Here is a 20,952-nt window from a genome sequence, read left to right on the forward strand (position 1 = left end):
GGGAAGTTGCCAGCGAATTTAAGTGTCTCACGTGACACTCCCTCCAGGTCCATTCAAGGACAAAATTCTTTAGCGGCGCATTACACAAATCCTCAAATCACATTACACAAAAAAAAAAAAAAAAAAAATATATATATATATATATATATCAAAAGGAAACTTTATCTGTCATTTGACTTTTTTTTTTTTTTTTTTTAACAACTTTCTGTTTGTACACCTTACTTGCTACAGAACGACGCTAAAATTCAAATGTATGCGACTGACATAATGTGCAAGTTCTTTTCTAAGGTCAAATACAACGAAAATGCAGGGCTCAACATGGGCTCTTATACATGGGCTCAACGCTAATGTTAAAAAAAAGATAAACTGCATTCAAATCTGAAATCCAAGCGTTTCTAAAAGTAGAAGTCGTACTTACTCCTACACGCAGCCCCTTCTCAAGAAATACCATCAGTTATAAAGTTTTCCAAATGAAGAGAGCAAAAGGGAAAGAAACAAAAAGAAAAACGTCAGTACTGTAGTAACAGTCGTTCATACAGCATAAATGTGTGCGCCGCCATTTTTCGGAATACAACATATGACTCAAATGTGATATAACGTTGTTTTCCGAAATCAATCAATCAATGTAGAACTTCCGAAGTTCTACATTGATTGATTCAAGGACAGTACAGTATTCAGGAAATATAGGAGCAATATCCCAATTTGTCTGAAATGTAAAATAACGAACCAATGTCACCATGATTTATGGAAGTGAAACTTGGGCACGCACCAAAACAATGGAAGAGAAGCTGAAACTACACAGCGAAGAATGGAACGAATTATATTAGGAATCAGGCAGTTGGATAAGAAGAGAAACACATGGATTAGGCAGCAAACACAAAAGGACATTCTTATCAAACCTAAAGAACTGAAATGGACTTGGGCAGGGCACATGCTCGAAGACATGATAGCAGATGGACTATAAGAAAATAACAGAATGGTACCCAATAGCAGCTAAAATAAAACCTGGAAGACGACGGAGATGGACATGTGAAATTCACGAGTAAATGGATGGCCATTGCACAAAACAGAAGGAACTGGAAAGTTGCTGGAGATGCCTTCAATCCCGCAATGGATTGAAAATGGCTGATGATTATTATATATATATACAGTATATATATATATTCAGAACGTTAGGAACATTTTAATATATCTCTTGCATTGATATTTCACTGGATTCAAGGTTTCATTTTATTGCAAGATATGATGCACGAAAGTAATGAAACATTTAACTTTTTATTCCATTTCTTTTTATTGTGTGATGTGATGTTTAAACAGGCGCGGGGATCAGAGACAGCGTATATGTTGCGCGTATGCAACGCAAAGATAACACCAAAAAAGTGTGGGAAAGTCTTAGATGACCTAGCTGATGTTGCGGATGAATTGAATGGGTACATACTTGCATCAGTCTCTACTGACGAAAGACCCTTCATGCAGAGAAGAGGTTATGCAAGTGAGGCTGAGCCAGATGAAATTAGTGATTTCGTAATTACAGATGATTGTTTATTAGAAAAGCTTTTGAGCATAAAAGCAAGTAAGGCTGCCGGAGTTGATGGCATATAACCGGTAGTTTTGAGGGGGTGTATTGAACCGTTGAGGTTAATTATGAGAGCATCTTTGGATTCAGGAGGAGATTCCTTTGGTTTGAATAAATGCCAACATATCGCCAATACGTAAAGCAGGTTCTAAGGGTAAAGTTGGTAACTACAGACTAGTTAGTCTAACTTCAGTGGTACAAATATTTCCGAGGCAGTGATTATGCGTGAAATCCAGGGACATTTAGATAGATATAGCATTCTGAAGTACACACATGGTTTTGTTAAGGGAAAAATCATGTTTAACTAATTTAATACGCCTTTTTGACAGTTACCGATGAGCAGTTGTAGGGAACAATTTTAACATAGTTTATTTGGATTTTAGCACAGCATTTGACTCGTGAGGGATTACTGGAAAAAAAGCTTGAACAGGTTGGCATTACTGGTAAGATTCTAAGATGGACTGCTGGTTTTGCGTATGAGTGAATGCCGTTCTGCAAGCGAGTACAGCCGGCAGGAATACGATAGGCAGGTCGGTAAACCTGACCTTTGTTTGCAGTAGGCGTTTTTCTTAACAGACTTTCATTTCCACTGGTATAAAAAACGAAAAAGGTTAGTTTAGCCTTCAAATTCGGGACGGTTTCTAGCAAAAATATCCGTATGTTAAGCATGCACCTTTTTTCCCTCGAATTCGTCCCAATTTAGTGGTAATTTAACATGACCTGTTTTTTTTTTTTTTTTTGTTTGTTTGTTTTTTTTTCCACTGGAGGAAATGAAAGTCTGAAAACTCCTACTATAAACAAAGGGCAGGTTAACCGGCCAGTCTATCGTATTCCTGCCGGCTCTACTCGCTTGCAGAATGGAATTCACTCTAATGCAAAATAGTGATGATTAGCAGCCAAACAGCGAGAAGCAGTAGGCGGAGCTAGATCTGGCCATCATTTGCTGTCGCAGAGATACATGGGTAAGAGTCCTTTTCTGAAGTTAACAGATATTTTCATAAATGGCGATGCACTACTGAATTTCCCTTTAGATCTAATTTTCAGGGTCACTTAGATCCAAGAGGATCAGTTTGTATAACAATCACGAGCGGTAGGGGGCCCAAAACCAGAGTTAAACAGTAAAGTCCATTTTTCCCCATGTACCTTTTTTTTTTTTTTTTTTTTTTTTTTGGTAGTTGTTGGCGAATCGGCTTCTGTGGCCATAATGCACCTCCAAAGGTTTTTACAGTACTTTGATCCAAGCCCGAGGCAGGATTCGAACCCGCGACCTTTGGGTTGCGAGGCAAGCACTTTACCCACCCGGCTAGCCCGGCCGGCCATGTGTCATATGGAAAGACTATACACGCAGAACAATTGTTTGGTTTGATGCGTTTGTAATTTGCACACTGAAGTCAAAAAGACACAAGGCATTAGTAATGTTTCTGTAAATTGTATATTCTGTGGTCTGTTTTACTTGTGATTTGGGGGAGGGAACGAAAACAGAGACAAAACCATGCAACCCTCGCCAGAGACAAACTGTAATAAACTCCACTGTACTAAACAACTGTACTCAGCTGTAATAAAAAGGTATCATGCGTTAAAATGCATAAGTATATATAAGTTAAAAGAACAAACATTTTCATTACAAGTGTCCTCACCTTGAGCTTCCTATTTATTAAGCAGCAATAACGGTACAACATGGCGATGTTCAAAGGACCAAAGTCTTCATAAAACCTGAAAATACAAGAATGCGTACATTAAAACGTCCCATTCGGTGTACATAAATAAATAAAATAAATAAATTTTCTGTTTATAATCCGGGACGACCAAACGGTCAGAGGAGTTTACAAGATACACAGAATACAAGAAACAGTACCGTATTCAGCAGTCACGGGCTTGAACCCCGGTCACTCAAGGCACGTGTACTTATGCACCCGCGCGCCTGATCACTAGGCTATGGCTAGCTCGATTAATTATGTAATCTGCTGTAACGTTAATATCTCACACACACACAAATCAGAGTCGATCTTGGGGAGCAGGATAGCGAACACAAAGCAACCACGTCCAGATTTGTGGGGAGGGGGAGACAAATTACCCAAACCAAGGCAACAAAGTATATCAGGTTTAGTAAATACAAAATTAAATTTTGGCAATTAGAACATCAATGAATTCCTGCATGCAGTGAGCAGCCAGAAGTGGTGATTTGATTTGTTCGCGTACAGCGGGTTAACCCTGCCCGAGTACAGCGGGTAAACATAGATTAACTCTCCATTCGGTGCGCAATTCTAGACGCAAGATTGAAATGTCCATGCTAATTCTGAAGATAACCTCTGCATTCTGTGTTATTTAAAATTAAATTTTTCTTTTGAAAATGGTTTCGCCATCAATGGTCCTGCTTCTTCTCACTTCAACCATAATGACTAGTAGATAATAGTTATTTAAAGGCCATCACTGCCACTTTCATCGACAACGCCCGTAAAGGACGGACCTAGAACTGGGGCCCGTTCTTTACGGCACTTTCTTATAAAAAGATTTTGTAGGGATATCGATCTCGCGTCTCTCATCATTAGGACTGAGATATCTCTCAATCGTTGTGTCATGAAGTGTGTCTACAGCCGCAGGATCATGTGTCACTGGAGAAGGATCGAGAGGAGCATGGCAAAATAATCGGACTTCATTCTCCCTCACGCAACACAGATGCAGAACATTTTCCGGGCTCCGTTGGTTGACAAACGATTAGGCCTCTGCATGCTTAATACATTCAAATCCGAGTTCAACAGAGCAGTAAGTCTTCGATATTTCTTCTGATTAATATAAACATTTAGAAATAAATTTAATTTCTGTGGAAATACTGATATGAGAAAAAAAAATTAATTTCTATATTTATAACTAAATTCCTTGAGGTTGTCAGAGACATTCTCTCAGATATACCAGAAAAGCTGTACTTGCTACCTGGGAGTCTAAAACGCTGATGGAACTGATATTCGGGTAACACTCAAGTCAAGTGGACCCAATTTCGGCGAAGTCCGGACGGTCTGTGACAGCCAAATCCTCTGTTTGCACCTTCACGACGGTGGGACTTAGTAATCCTGGGTATAAACTCCATGCACAAGTATATGGTGGGTGACCACCCAGGTGTGAACCAACGTAAGCAGGGGTCGAGGTGTGGCGCCCACACCACATGGAGGAAGGCCGCCCTTCTATATTACCATACAGTACTAGGTGGTAGATGACTCATCAATCGGTGCAATACCACCACTTTGCTTATTGGTGGCTTGAAGTAGTGGAACCCTTGTTTAGTCTCTAGAGCTAAGTTCCGGTCGACCCTTCCCTATCTTTCCCATCATGCAATATGATTGATGACTTTTGAGGTTATGATGAACATCGTGGCGAGATACAATATTCCTTACATTTCAAGGGTACAGCTCTAAAACGGTGTTCGCAGGCCGGCTGACAGTTGGTACACCGGACCGAACCTATTGGTAACTCTCTAGGCGGCTTCCGGATCAGCTAGTGTATAATCTTGCTACCTCTACTCTGCCAGATAGTGACTGCAGGGAGTCCGAGTAGGGTGTATGCGGGGAGCATTGTCGAGGCCACGTTATGTCTAGGATCTGGGTATATTCTTACCATGTGTATGCCACATCAAAATTCATTACTTCATACAGCATGTCCCACTCACTTTTTCTTGCTATTGAATACACCATGAATTGTCAAACTCAGAGCAAGCTTATCTGCGAAAAGATCTAAACCTCCCAAGGACTTCCTAATTCATTTCACAAATATACGTGGTCTCAATTCTAATCTCAACGATGTCCATTTCCACTTGCAGTCTGCCAAACCCCGTGTACTGTTTCTGACAGAATCTGAGTTATCGGTTGATTCAACTACTGCTCATTTCAGATGCCCAAATTATTCGCTGTATGATTCCTTTCGCCTCAAAGGTGGTACTTGTGCATATGTCCGTTCTGATTTCCCCTGTCAGAGACTTAACAATTTGGAATCTCCTCTCTTTGATCTTCTCTGGCTTAAAATCTCTCTACCTCATTGTGTCAAATTCATCTGATGTCTCTACCGTTCTCCCATCTCCACAAATCACTTGGAGCTCTTAGACTTCCTCTCTCTCTGCAACTTGACTTTCTCCAGTCCAACTTTCCTAACAGTGAGGTAATTTTCCTTGGTGATTTTAATTTTCACAACTCCAGCTGGCTTCCGTTTTCTAGTCACACAGACCCAGCTGGTCGAGATGCAAGCTTTTGCAATTACTAATGACCTTGCACAGATTGTTCATTTACCTACAAAAATACCGGACAACCCTAATCATACAGCCAACACGCTTGATCTTTTTTCTCACAAACAACCCTTCTAAGTACACGGTCGAAGTGAGAGGTCCTTTAGGCACTTCAGATCACAACTTGGTGATTGTCTCTTCTCCAGTGGAGCCTTTATCTCATGGCTATTCCCAACCTGGTGTTGTTTGGCATTACAAGAATGCAAAATGGGATGACCTGCGAGATTTATTTTCTTCTTTTCCTTGGTCGGATTACTGTTTCAAAACTTCTGATGTCAACGTTTGCTGAGATCGTGTCAGTGAAATTATTCTTCCACGAATGGAATCCTTTATCCTACGCTCCACTTTAAAATCTCGTCCTTTATCTAAACCTTGGTTTTCCAATAAATGTGCTAAGGCTGTTCAAGAGAAGAATGTTGCATATCGTAATTGGCTTGTTTCTAATTCTTCAGTTTCATTTTCTGCCTACACCAAAGCTCGCAACAATTGTAAAGCAGTTATAAATCAGTCCAAACTAGAGTTTGAACAGACTAAGAGTAGAAAACTTGCTTCTTGCCCTAATGGTAGCCGAGCATTCTGGTCCATTGCCAAAGCTATTGGCCGCAACTTTTGCCCATCTCTGCTCTCACCTCTATCCAAACCAGATGGTTCTGTTGTCACTTCAGCCAAGGATAAAGCTGACCTGCTAGCATCCCATTTTTCTTCCAACTCATGTATTAATGATCTTGGTAAAACACCTCCGACCATTCCCAACACTCACAATTCAATGCCTCCTGTGGTCTTCCGTCAACAGGATGTCAGAACGATTTTGACGAATCTTGATTCTAAGAAAGCTCCAGATACTCATGGTATTTCTCCACTTGTTCTCAAAACCTGTGCTCCTGAACTTACTCCTATTCTTTTCCGCCTTTTTTCACTTTCTTATTCCAAAGGTGTTTTTCCTTCTGCTTGGAAATTTGCTCATATCCAGCCAGTTCCTAAAAAGGGTGACAAATCCCTCCCATCCAATTATCGTCCCATTGCAATTACTTCTACTCTTTCTAAAGTAATGGAGAAATCAATTAACTGCCAACTCTTAAACTACCTAGAAACCTTCCGTCTGATCAACGATCGCCAGTATGGATTCCGTCAGTGTCGATCCACTGGTGACGTTCTGGCTTATGGTACCATTTGTGGACTAATTCAATGGAAAGGTTCGGTGAAACACAAGTAGTTGCTCTTGACATCTCAAAGGCTTTCGATCGTGTTTGGCATAAAGGTCTTCTAAACAAGCTTCCATCTTATGGCTTGCCAACTGTTTTTAGTAATTGGTTATCCAGTTTTCTCTCTGATCGCTCACTGAGGGTGATGGTAGATGGCTGTCTGTCTTCTAACTTCTCCACTAATGCTGGTGTCCCCCAAGGTTCAATTCTTTCCCCCACTCTTTTCCTCTTGTATATTAATGACCTTCTTCCATTGACTGGAAATCCTATCCATAGTTTTGCCGATGATAGCACATTGCATTCTACTTTCCATTTTGAGAAACCTTGCCCTATTCAATCAGCTTCAACTTCTGAAAAATCTGCTACCAATTCCTTAAATGACGATCTTCAGATAATTCTCCAGTGGGGCAAAGACAACTTAGTTGATTTCAACCCTTCTAAAACTCAGTTTTATCTTATATCTCGCAAAAAGGATTCTGCTGCTCCTATGCTTATCTTTGGTGACACTCCGATTTCTAGGCGAAATGATATACCTCTTTTGGGGATTACCCTGAATTCTAATCTCTCTCTTGGCACAAGCACCTTACAAATATTGCTTCCTCTCCATCTAAAAAACTTTGTTTTCTCTTTCGCTCTCGGCGTTACTTTTCTTCCAAACAGCTCCTTACTCTGTATAAATCGCAAATCTGCCCTGCCATGGAATATTGTTCCCACATCTCGGGTGGTGCCCCCAAAACCTCTCTCAGGCTTCTTGATTCCATTCAGAAGAGGGCAGTTAGGTTAATTAATGATTCATCTCTAACAGAGTCTCTCCACTCGCTGTGTCATAGACACTGTTTCTGCTGCATGCCTCTTCGATAGATACTTCCATGGGCACTGTTCTTCTGAATTGGCTTCTATAATTCCCGCTCTCTCTTTCAAAACAGTCCGAACACGTGCAGCCATCATCCATTTACTGTCCAACTTCAAACTCACAGAAATAACTTTACATCTTCCTCGTTTATTCATTCAACTGCCGTTTTCTCTAACAACCTTTCTTCGTATGTATTTCCTGAAAATTACAGTCTACAGAAGTTCAAGTCCAATGTCAACAAATATCTTCTTTCGTCTTCTCAACCTCCAACCCAATCACGGTACTAAGTACTATAGGTTCTAATACCTCTCGTGTTTGCGGTTTATATAAAAAAAAAAAAAAAAAAAAAAAATGCAGAAGTAGCATTTAGGAGCTTAAGATAAAGCAAAGCACCTTGGTATTCATGCCTCTTATTTCTCCAACATATAAACAGTTCGACTCCTACTGAAGGATTTTTATCAAATTTTATATCTGGGTCTTTTTAGATTTGTCGACTCATCCCAAATCTCACTAAAATCGAACCAACAGAAATTCAGCAGTTATATTATTTTTTGTTTGTCCGCATGTAATAACTTAAAGTGGTAGTTGATATCCATGATACTTTACATTCGGCTCTTTTAGAAACATTTGTCAAGCCAACTCGCATTCAAATGAAATTGGACCAGTAAAAATCTGGCAATTATTTCTTTGTCCATCCATCCGCATGTAATAGCTCGACCTTCAGTTGATGGACTTTCATGAAATCTTTTATTTTGCTCTTAGAAAGATTTGTCAAGACTTTCCAAATTTCATTAAAATCGGATCAATGGAAATAAGAAAGTTGTCTTGTTTTCATACATATCACATAAGCTATCTACATGTATATAAGAAGAGCAAAACAGATGGCTTTTGCTGATTACTATTTGGATATATTGAAATGGTGCTACCCCTTAATAGCATCCATTCAATATATATCCTTATATGATAATTACATACTATAATTTTAGTAATATTTCTTATTTTATTATTATGATTTTTTAGGATTCTCTCTTGTTTATAGCTTACATAAACAAGAGGTGAGGGCATATGATTCATTCAGCAATATGGAAAACGTAACGCGTGTAATACTGAATTCTTTTGTTGGATAGTCATATTTTAAAAGTTTTATATTTTTATGCAAGCGAATGCTCCCATAATCATATTTACAATATGGGATGCAGAGTGCAATAATAAAAAAGTTCATGCTTTCCATAATCTTCCGAAACAAAAGTTTCTTTCGTTGTGAACCAGTAAATTTATGCGCATATGTGGAATCTGAAAGTAATTCGTTGTACTAAATTTTTTTGCAAAAACTATTTCGTTCACGCGAGACTTACAACGCACTCATAATAAGGGAAGTCGACCTAGCTCTAGAAACATTTTCGCTATAGTGAAAATTTCGCTAAAACGCAAATGTAATTGGCACATCCAATCATATTTGCGTTTTTTAAAGTTATGAAAAGAAATATGAAAACGTGATTAAAGCCTCATAACTCGATTTGCCTTTTTTTATATGCATAATGCCCCTGCTGTCTTCACCATGTCATCCGCATGTAACAACTCGATTCCCAATGAACGGAACTCCCAATCTTGAAATGTCATATTTAGGCCTTTAGGAACATTTTTAGAGCCATCACAAATTTCACAGAAATGAGACCAATAGAAATCCAATAATTATTTTTTGTACGTCCGTCCGCATGTCTCAGTGCATGGATTTTCATGAAATTTTAAATTTCGCTCTGTTAAGACTCTTCGAACTTTTCTAAATTTCACTAAAATCGGACACCAATAGAAATCCGGAAATATCCATGTACCGTTGTAGTTGAAGTATAAGTTATTATGTTTCTTACAATGCGCTAGTTAGAGGGAGTAAGGAGTGGCCAATGTTCGAAGGGCCGCCGTAGCCTAGTGGTCAGGCGCGCGGGTGCATAAGTACACGTGCCCTGAGTGACCGGGGTTCAAGACCGTGACTGCTGAATACGGTGCTGTTTTTTGTATTCTGTCTATCTTGTTAACTCCTGACTGTTTGGTCGTCCAGGAGTATAAACAGAAAATTTATTTATGTAGGAGATGCTCAAAAACGGAATGCTCTCGATTCGCGCTTTCTTTTATTTTATGTATTTTTTACCCATGTATTATAACTATGTGCTGACGCACGTAACGCACTACGTACACTGACTAACTTCTTATGGGTTAGTCGCCAACACTCAGTTGTAATTTTAAAAATAACCATTGCAGACTGAACTGTGCACGTGTAAAAGCGTTAAAATGATGTCAAGAAAACTTTCCATGGGGAAAATGCGTAAAAATACATTTTAGGCTAAGGTTTACTGGCATGGATAATAAACGGAAGGGCGTGGGACTTAAAAAAAAAAAAAAAAAGAAAGAAAGAAAATTTGAAATGATAGATGCCTGCAAGGAAGGCAGTTATCAGCAGCAGTGAATTTGGAGGAGGGTATCTTCGTCGGCCTTCATTCTTTTCAAGAAAGTTTTTCATTATCCCAAGAATATTTTTCCATTATTTATAGGAAAGCATTCGCTTTCCTATAAATGGATCATAGACAGTGGAAGGTCAGCAGCCCCAGACACCACTGGCAATTACCAAGTTCGTTATATCGTCGATGATTAAGTGAATAAAACACTGAAGAAATCAGAAGTTTCGTCGCTACGATAAGTATTTCCTTCAAAGAAGTGAAATGGCAGTTGCGATCATGGTGCTTATTGTTCCAAAGGATTCCCAACCAAGGATCTGGAATCTTTGGTCAGGAATGATAGAGGTTGATTCATTCCCCCTCCCCCGTCACTTACTTTACAGTGTCGTACTTTGCCAAAGTTGGCAAACCAGTTGAAACATCACGACAAAATTAAAAAAGTTCCGATGAGTTTCCCTTTCCCGATCATACTGGAAATCGAGCAATATATATTATTTTTCTAATCTTAATCATAAATAGATAGCGTACATCACTAATATTCCTTAAATGCGTAAAACCGAACTGACTACATTCCTCGCATATAATTGGCTTCAGTCAGTGCAAGTGCAGCCTACGATTGTGTGCCACACTTTTGTAGCCTTATTAGGGCGTTGTGAGAGATGTACGAAAAAGAGGTGTCGCCAATCACTGAATGATGTAGGTAGTCTTGTAAACTAATCTTTTCAACCATCATCTGAAATGCAGAATCTGTCTCGTTTCTATACTTACCATAAAATAGACAGTAGAAATGATGCAAAAACCATCAGTACCCATTTAAGGCAGTAGCAATACCACCTACACGCATCACTCACACACGCAAAGGCAATTTACGATTAAAATTACACTGTACACATAAAAATGTTTAAAAGCAAGTAATCACATACATACTGTATTTAAGAATACTCTTCTTCAATTTTGTTGCTTTATACATATAAAATAAATTCAAAAAATATAATTTGAAATATATTAACCTTAAATCTTCCGCTTACATCATTTTCAAAGTTTAAGCTAAGACCAATCCAGAGAGGAGCAATAACATGCGAAACTAACTGAGATGTCCAAAATATAAAAAAGTGGTGGAGTTTTGAAAGTTTCTTTCTCACTGATTTAGGATGTTCAAATTGTTCAGTTTCCGAAGATACTTCGCGCTTCATATTCCTGATTTAGATATAAAAAGGGCTTTTTCAATCCGCTTGAACAATGATGCAACGAATTTATTTTCTGCGAATGATATTTCAGTTTTAAGAGGGGAAACACTACTTTTCTGCTTAATTTGAACAGTGCGAGCTGAACATACAGCTAAACCTTGAAATTTACTGGTATCGTTTATGATTGGTGTATCAATGGGATAAATTTAAATAAAATTCATGAAAAACACTTTGATATGTTGGGACTGTCTAGAAGTTTATTTACAAAATGCATGTATGGTACATACATCACTAGATAAAACATGGACGTTTCAACGTAATGCTGAGACGCTGACAATGAACCTAAACCATAAAAGGGCAGATATTTAACTATGCCAAACCTAAGCTTTAACTGACCAATATTTTAACAAAACCATGACTGACCAGGTATTTATCGGAAAAAAAAAAACATCGATCCAACCTGGATTCACATTTTAAAGCAAGAAGTCATCCCCAAAACAGTTTCGACCAGTGTTGAATCCAGGGGGGTGAGTTTCACCCCAGGTGGAATAAAATTCCCTCCCGGTGAAAAATAGTAATTTTATAAAACACGAAGTCAATGTCAAATAAACAACACGAAAAATCGCATCAATTAAGTGTAGTACTCGTTAGGTGGTAGACTGCCAAAATAAATCACTAAAATTCAAGACATTTTCAAAATACGCACTATTTCTGGCTGCACAAATTGTAACTAAACGCCACTATTTCAAGTGTCCGCATTTTTTTATTATTATTATCCATTTATTTCTCTGTTGAAGAGACACCCCTGGGACAGCCATTGGCTAGAAGGGTGAGAGTTACACTCTAAGGTGTGAAGCGGACCCATGACCAAAAGGTTACAAAGTTCATGGGACGTTCACCCTGAAAGGTTGAATACAGAATTTTGGAATACATGAGTAATTATGATTTTATAATAGAATATTTAAAATTTTGACATCTTAGGTTGGCATCTAGAGTACCGAGAATATATAGTTAAAAGGGATCAAAATTAAATGCGGTTTTTGAGCCGAGTGGCTGTGCACTAGAGTTGCACGAGACGATAGGAGTCAGCAAAAACTTGCAATCTGTAGGCTTCTTCGTTACAGAGCTTTTCTGGTTCAATTCTTAGTTGATTGAAGAGTTCTATTGTGTTTGCTGGAAAAAATCGACTTAGGCGCTCCAGGTTTAAGATCTTTTGAAGAGGATGTCTTGGTTCAGCAATCCTGGTGGCTTCTCGACGAGAGTGAAACAAACCGTCAATACTGGGAGCGTCTAATCTTCCTGTTAGCAGTTGGGCTAATGTGAAAATGTTTCTTGTGTTAATTGTCTGTTTCCAGGGAGGAATGCTGAGATTGGAAAGTAGGATGGCTCTAGAGATAGTAAACGGGTGATTCGAGATCCTGTTCAGCCATCTCAAGAGCCAGTATTCAATACTTAGGAAAGCTTTAAGGTTGCTCGGTGGGGCAGAGGACCAAATCTGTGAAGCATACAGTGGGATGGGAAATATACATTTCAAGATATACTTTTTAACAAGATCTGGGTTTTTAATGCCAATTAACTCCTGTTTGGCAGCCCAGAGTGCTGTATATGTTTTAGTTTTGATGTAATCATAGTGCTCGGAGAATGTTAGTCCCTCATCCCATTTTAGGCCAGGGTCTACGTGCGATTTAACCCTTGGAACTTCGCATCCGCTTACCAGCATAGAGATATTGTTCCTGCTCTTTTTCTTTGTAATTATCATCTGGGCGGATTTGCTTGGGTTTAAACGTAGTCCAATACAATCGAGGTAGTGCTCCAGTTCATTTATTGTGTTATTGGCTTGTTGATTTGTTTGCTTAACTTGTTGTAGATCTTTAGATTTGACGAAGAATTTCGGGTCATCAGCATATGTAATAAAGTTGACTTGATGGGATGCAAAAGATGGTTCCAGAGATGCAGCAAATAACAGTGATGAGAGAACGCCTTCCTGTGGCACTCCCTGCGAAATGGAGTAATGGCAATAAAATCGTCATTACGGATTATGAGGCGTCTTTCCTTCAGAATGCTACATAAAATCTTCAGGAGATTGCCTTGTATTTTGAAGTAGAAAGTAAAATTTGTTCCAGAGCCGTTATCGAGATACTGTCAAAAGCTGCAGATATGTCTAAGAAGATAATACCCAGCTGTTCCTTATTGTTGAGAGCTTTCTGCATCTGGAAAAGGGTCTCAAGGAGATTTATGACATTTGACTATAGAAGTATGAAGAAGCTTGAACTAGAAAAAGCTAGGAACTTGAACTTTATAAATAGGAAGGAATGACCAAAATATAAAATAGCTGTTGGACATCTATTTTTAGATGGCACTGTGAATAATTTCCTCTTCTAAAGTTGTAGATAATTACATTCTGTAAATAATACTGTAAATGATTCGCACTTCTGTAAATATTGTAAACATGATTTGTAAATATTGCATTGTAAAAATTGCCATTCTTGCATTTTTGTACACCCTTCTAGCCGGTCGGCTGTGTAAAAGGGGTGAGAGCAATCACTTGCTATAATAATAAACAGATTTAATAATAATAATAATAGTTGCTGGAGTAACCAGCTGTTTCAGATTTAGTTGTACAAGAATTGTAAAGATTTCTTTTTGCATCGGTATGTTTTGGAATTGGCATGTTAACGTCTCCTAACAGGATCATATCTACGGCTGGATTGAGGTTAAAGGTAAGCCATGCAAGGAGTTCATTTCTTGAATATCTGGTGTGCTCATGAGGCAGGTATATAAGACAGATTTGTAATTTTATTTTCTCATTGAAAAAAGGTAGCACAAGTGGCTTCAAAATTATCTGATTTGGAGAGATGTTCCTTTGTAGACTGATATTCATCTTTATACAGGATCATGGTTCCTCTGCCCAGTTTTTCAATTCTTCTAGTGCCAACACATTTGTATTCAAGCAGATTAGCGAGAATGTTTAGTTGTATGTTATTGTGTAACATTTCAACAAGGCAAATGTAGTCAGTCAGTCATCATCGTGCAGGTTTGTAGCATGTGAAGCTTGTTGGAAATGCTTCAAACGTCCTGGAAAAAATACAGCACGCTGCCAGTCCCATCTCAGAGAAGGGGGAGGATTTGGTTGCTACTGTGACGTTTTAGAAGGGTTAATTTTAATTGATCTTGATTTTATCATCCATCTATCCCTGTATGTTTTGACCAGCGACCCTGCCAGCCAGTCCTGAAAATTCAGTAGCAACGAGGACTGTCCCATTGGGCACGTGTCAGCAAATGAGGCGCAAGTAGGATGCCCCGTTTTTAATTGTTTAACTTCTGCTGTTAATCCAAACTCAGTTTTACACGTCTTTGATGTTGCTGGGCTGCGTTGCAGGGCCTAATCCAGAGATAAAGATCTTCTCTCGTGTAGGAACAGCTGTAATATTATATTTGGCCAGCCTATTTAAATCTCAGTTGGATGTGCTACGAATGTCAGTACCACGACCCTTGCGTTTCGTAAAGCAAGGTGCTGTACACTGCCAGACATTATTACCAGTAGTGTGGGTCCCATTCGAGATTTCTGGCAAAGGCAAAATACTATTGGAACTAGGGTCCTGCAGTCTGTAGGATACTTCTGCTATCTTGTTTTTCTCTCTTAAGTTTTTGCTGATGATTTGCTCAGCAGTAATTGAAATGAAAGCAGGTTGAGGAGGATATGATGATGGGACATGAGGAATCTCCGGACATGAGAGGGACAGAACCTCTGAGGCAGCAGAACTCTCACAGTTGTCCGTTCCATCTTCCTGTATATTTGGAGTGGCACTTGCCGAACTGATAACTGGCTTTGTTATGAGTGGCAGGAGTGCAGTTGACCTCACGATGCAGAGAGCATCGACTGCTTTGCTAATCTTCACACCTGGTTGATCACTGGATGACTGAGGGGAAGAAGGGGGCATGTAGCCCTTATTCTTCATGCGGGTGCAATTTTCCAGGCTATCCATCTTCTCCACCAGTCGCTTTACACTGTGTAGGATTTTGAGATTTTGCTCTTTAGGCAGGTTTTTTTCTTCTTGCAGGGTGAATATGAGTTCGATGGGAATTGGTCAGAGAAGTTTGCAGAGATCTCAACACTAAACTGCTGTAAGATGGGTTCCATGGACTTGCTGAGCAACTGTAACTAGAGGTGATGTTTCAGCTTGCTGCCTTGTGGGAGACGTCAGTATTCCATGCCCACAATTTTCTGGGCAAGCATCACAAACAATTTCTTGAACTGAGTCTTCGAGTATGGAGGGGTTGTTTTGGTCCGCAACCTTGCGGAAAGAGAGGGGAGTTTCCATTACTTCAGACAATTTTTTTTGCACCGAAAGGCAAATAAAATTGTTTCGTTGCTTTGCTAAGCTTTTTAATATTCAAGGAGGTGCAGCAGCCTCTATATATGTATAACGAAATCGATCGTTCCTTTGAAAAAATTCATTATACAGAAATTTCTTATAAAGAAATATGACCTTTTCAACAATGAAAAATACTGTAAATTCAGAAATACAAGGTGTTTCAAAAGTGATGGTCAATAATTTAAAGGTCAACTGTACAGACTACAATACGCAAAAAAAAAAAAAAAAAAAGTCTAGTAAACATGGGTCCTTAAGTGAATCATTTTCGAGATATTGCACATTTCTAGTTGAGCTTCACCACTGACAAGGTGAACTGTACAGAGTTGGAATCCACCACTGACTTTTTTAAATTAGGTTATGCTCATCCCTTTTACCTTTCTCAATGCTCTGAGACAATAGCAGACATACTAGTACAACTAAGAGTAAGCAGACATGCACTTCATGCATGGTAAAGCCAATGATAATGCACTCGAGGCTGCAAATTTGTACCATGAAGCATTTCCCCGCCAAAGGCAGCCCAACAAGTGCACAGAGTACATCAACGCCTTAGAGAACATGGGTGGCTTTGCACATGGAGTACGAGCAGGTAGGCCCAGAAGCATAACACCTGATGTTGAGGGAAGGGTATTAGAAAGAATAGAAAATCCAGGAATTTCGACAATGAGGGTTGCTCTGCAAGAGCGTGTAAAGTGTAAGTGTAAAGTGTGTTCGTGTCAAACGGCACCAGGGGTTTCCCCCATCTCCGGGTGGTTTTCTTTGTGGGTGTAACAGATCACTGTTAAGGCCAGAGATTTAAAAGTGTATGGGATTTGGAAGTATTGTATAGTGTATCGTTGTTCCTCGGGCCATTTAGCCGCTAGATCCCTGTGGGGACCAACAATGTCCACACTCAGCCCCGTGGAGGCAGACCAGGTACACCCAGCATAATTATTTACTCTGGCAGGCCCTGCCACCTAATTTCCTGAGATTTCAGTGGCTAGGGCCTAAAAAAAAAAATAATAAATAAAATAAAATAAAATTTATTTTATTTTATTTATTATTATTTTATAATATTATTTTTATAATAAATAAATAAATAAAATATAATAATAATAATAACGCGATTTTAAGGGTGGTTCGCTAATAAGGTTAAGTTTCGGAATTGATGCACGATATGGCTGTTATAATTTGGAAGTTTAAGTTTTTGTCGTGTGGGGCGTACACTGTGATGTATAGAGAGAGTGGGGGGAAAGACTGAAGGGGAAAGACAGAAGTATGAGGCCAATAGGGTAGACGACCCCAGATATCAGTGTGGCATGCCCATGCCGCACCAGAAGTAAACGGGGGGCTGGGGGGAGGGGACGGTCCCGGCCCCTTCCCCCGCCAGGATATGGAGAGAAAGTGGGCCAGACTAGGTGTCCAACCCAGATCGCCAAAAGGCGAGGCAACAGCGTAGCTGCGGTCACAGTCATGGTTTTTGGATGTTCAGTTCAGTGTCACTTCAAGTAGGTCACAGTCTTGGTTCAGTCTCACTTGTCTCGTGTTCGTCTTATGGGGTCAGGAAGAGGAGTGATGACTCTGGTCAGTTTGTAGTACTGCTTTGATGTCAATTCAGGTAGTCATATTCGTTGAGAGCATCAGTCCTGGCCATTTCCACCAGGTCATGAATGGAGAGTTATCTTTGTTGGTAATTTCTTCTGATTGGTTGTAGTCATGCTGTAGTCTTGAATGTCTCCTCCTTGGTTAGTTTCAATGGAGTTCTTCTATTCAGATGTTTCCATATTGTTGCGGATAGTGATTTCTGTTCTCCTTCTGTTAAAAATGTCCTGGGCGTAGCAGCTGAACGCGGTGTACTCGTCTTCCAAATCCAGGAGGTGATGCTCATTGTCCTTTGGTACAAACTTTATACTGGTGATGAGTACTGATCTTTGTTCCTCATAGCATTCACGTTTGTGCATGATATGTTGCCACGTCTCCATATTGCCACAGGTGCAAGTTGGGTCCTCTGTCAGTCCGAGTGAATTCAGTTTTGCGTTAAAGGGCCCATGGCCCGTCAGGAGGAAAGTGGTGTTCAGTCCTGGGTAGAACCATTTGGGGGCTTTTGGATAGGTCTTGTCTATGTAGGGTATAAATTTCCGCGTGACTTCACCCTTGGTCATCTCTTGCCATCTCCTCTGCCAAGTTTCTTTCAGGTGTTCCATGATTTTCTGTTTTTCCGATCAGTGGTTGTTTGTAGGGTCCAGTGTAAAAGTGTCAAATGTGGTCGGTGTTCCCTTTGCCAGGTAGTACATCAACCCACATCTCGCCACCTCCAGGTCCAGAGGGAGAGTTCCCACCAGGACCTGCAGCGCACAGGTACTCACCGTGTTACACGCTCTGGTGATGGTGAGGAGTATTTTTCGCTGTATTGTTTCGAGGATTCTTTTATTTACTGCAGTTCTTGCTTTGGCGTACCATATTGGGGCTCCATAAGTAATTGCTGGGACGAAAATCGCTTTATAGTAGAGGGATAATGTTCTTTTGTTTAGTCCCCAGTCTCTGCGTGTTACTTGACTACTAGTGCTGTGTATTTTCTCAGCTTCTCCTTCAGATATAAGAGGTGTTGTTTAAAGGACAGGTTGGAATCTAGGATAATGCCTAGGTATTTCATCTGTTTTGCCAGTTTGATTGTGCTTCCTCTTCCTTTTATCTGAAGCGGCCGTCTGATGTTGAGTGTTCCTCTCAGTAGAATTGAGTTCGTTTTGGTTGGGGAAATCTCCAGTGTATGCAAGTTTGCATTGACATCACCCAAGTCGAGTGCCAGGAATTCATCAAAAACAATATTCCACAGGAGTGGCCCCAGGCCAGATCCGTGTGGGCAGCCCCTGCGGACTGATCTTGTCAGGCTCCGGAACGGTGCCATTACCCTGATTTTTTCTATCTGAGAGGTAGGATCTAATGCAATTATAAAAATTCATGGGGATTTTTGCCTTGCGGAGTCTGCCCAGGATGCTCGGCCACCAGGGGGTGTCGAACACCCCGACGAAGTCGACCGCAATTACCAGGAAGTACTTTTCATTACATTGTGCTGCGCTTTCTAGGAGGTTCCGAATTGCTTCAATCGTGGAGAGTCCGGGTTTGAACCCATATTGTCTGGGTGACTCTAGGTTAGCTTCTTTGTAGTGGCTGAGTATTCTTCGATGTAGTATTCTCTCCAGGAGTTTACTTAGTGTTGATAGCAGCGCTATGGGATGGTAAGAGTTTGGTTGTTCAGGTGGTTTAGTTGGGTTTTTCAAGATGAGCTTGAGATGTGCTGTTTTCCAGTTAGTTGGGAAATGGCTCACTCTGAAGCAGCGGTTGAAGAGGTGCAGCAGGGGTTCCGGTATGTGCTCCACCACCCTCTTAACAAGTTCTGGGTCCAAGAGGTCAGGGCCAGGGCATTTCTTGATGCGCATTTGTGTTGCAGCTTCCTGTAGCTCATCCATGGTAATTGGCGGCTCCATGTTGGATGTTATAGGTCTCATTTGCCTGTATGATAGCTCGTTGGTCTTCCATGAGTATATTCAGTGGGTCTTTTATAATGGTGTTCAAAATGTTGGCCACCGAGTCGTCCCATGTTGTGGTGAGGGTGCATTGCGGCGTTATAGTTGCTGTGGTTATTTCCCCCCTGGGGAGTTTATTTGTTGTGATCTTGTAGACCACTCCTCAGGGATTCTGATTACCTTTAGTTGAGACCAGTCCTTCCCAGGAGGACTTTTTACTTTTCTTTATAATCTCGGTATAAGTATTTCTCAGTACTGTATATTGGCGGCGCAGGTAAGTGACCTCGGCGGGCGGCCACAACCTCCATGCTCTCTGATATTCCTTCCTTTTTTGTTGGACTAGTCTCCTTTGTCGTTGCAGCTCTGGGGTCCACCAGGGCATGGAATTGCTTGAAAGCGTTTTTCTTTTTATGACAACTTCAGCTGCCTTGGTTATAATGTTTGTTATTATTTGTTGCAGTTCGTCTGGGTCCTCTCTTATGTCTTGGCCATCCTGTCTGGTTTGCCCAATTCTATCATGTTGGGCTCTACTAATAAGCTGTTCTCGGTAGAGTTCCCAATTGGCTTTGGAGATTGCAAATCTGTTTAGCATCGTCCTTTCTGTTGCAGTTCTTGCTGTGGTTCTCTGTATCCGGTAGGGGATGGTACGGTGATCCAACGTGGTCCAAGCATTTTGCACCGTCCAGTCGGTCACGTGGGAATTGATATTTCTTGTGGTTAGGGTGATGTCAATGGTCGCCTCCCAAAGTGTATTACAGAAGGTTGGGAGGCAGAAAGGTTGATTTTTAACCGTCAATATTGAGTTAGCCAGGAACTCTTCCAGTCTTTGGCCGTTTCTGGTGCCTTGCTGGTCCGGCGTGGCGCTGTGCCAGACTGGGGATCAGCAGTTGATGTCGGCACCTATTATGATCCTCTGTCCTGCTAGGGTAGTTTGGACATCGTGGAGATATGTAATGGCGAAGTCAATCTCGATGCCGGGTCTGCAGTAGAGAGAGAGACTGCATATAGGCAACCGACAGAGCTGATTATACGTGCACATGCTGCCCATGGCGTGCATAACTGCGGGATCTTGGTTACTGTAATTTCTGGGTTGCGGCAAATCTGTTTAGCATCGTCCTTTCTGTTGCAGTTCTTGCTGTGGTTCTCTGTATCCGGTAGGGGATGGTACGGTGATCCAACGTGGTCCAAGCATTTTGCACCGTCCAGTCGGTCACGTGGGAATTGATATTTCTTGTGGTTAGGGTGATGTCAATGGTCGCCTCCCAAAGTGTATTACAGAAGGTTGGGAGGCAGAAAGGTTGATTTTTAACCGTCAATATTGAGTTAGCCAGGAACTCTTCCAGTCTTTGGCCGTTTCTGGTGCCTTGCTGGTCCGGCGTGGCGCTGTGCCAGACTGGGGATCAGCAGTTGATGTCGGCACCTATTATGATCCTCTGTCCTGCTAGGGTAGTTTGGACATCGTGGAGATATGTAATGGCGAAGTCAATCTCGATGCCGGGTCTGCAGTAGAGAGAGACTGCATATAGGCAACCGACAGA

At 40.6% G+C, this 20,952-nt stretch overlaps 1 protein-coding gene across 2 annotated transcripts in view; it reads right to left on the reverse strand.

Annotated features, from left to right (window-relative positions):
* Nucleotides 1-20,952, reverse strand: part of LOC150077611 (dual specificity protein phosphatase CDC14C-like) — a 271,240-nt gene that overhangs the window by 185,522 nt on the left and 64,766 nt on the right. For both annotated transcript variants that reach the window (XM_090386870.1, XM_090386869.1), the window contains exon 3: nt 3,214-3,289. In XM_090386870.1, coding sequence (XP_090242996.1) covers nt 3,214-3,289 — 76 coding nt within the window. The remainder of the gene's footprint in view (nt 1-3,213; nt 3,290-20,952) is intronic.

Source organism: Mastigoproctus giganteus, chromosome 12, assembly GCF_048544385.1.
Source record: "Mastigoproctus giganteus isolate SK-2022 chromosome 12, ASM4854438v1, whole genome shotgun sequence".
NCBI lineage: Eukaryota > Metazoa > Arthropoda > Arachnida > Uropygi > Thelyphonidae > Mastigoproctus > Mastigoproctus giganteus.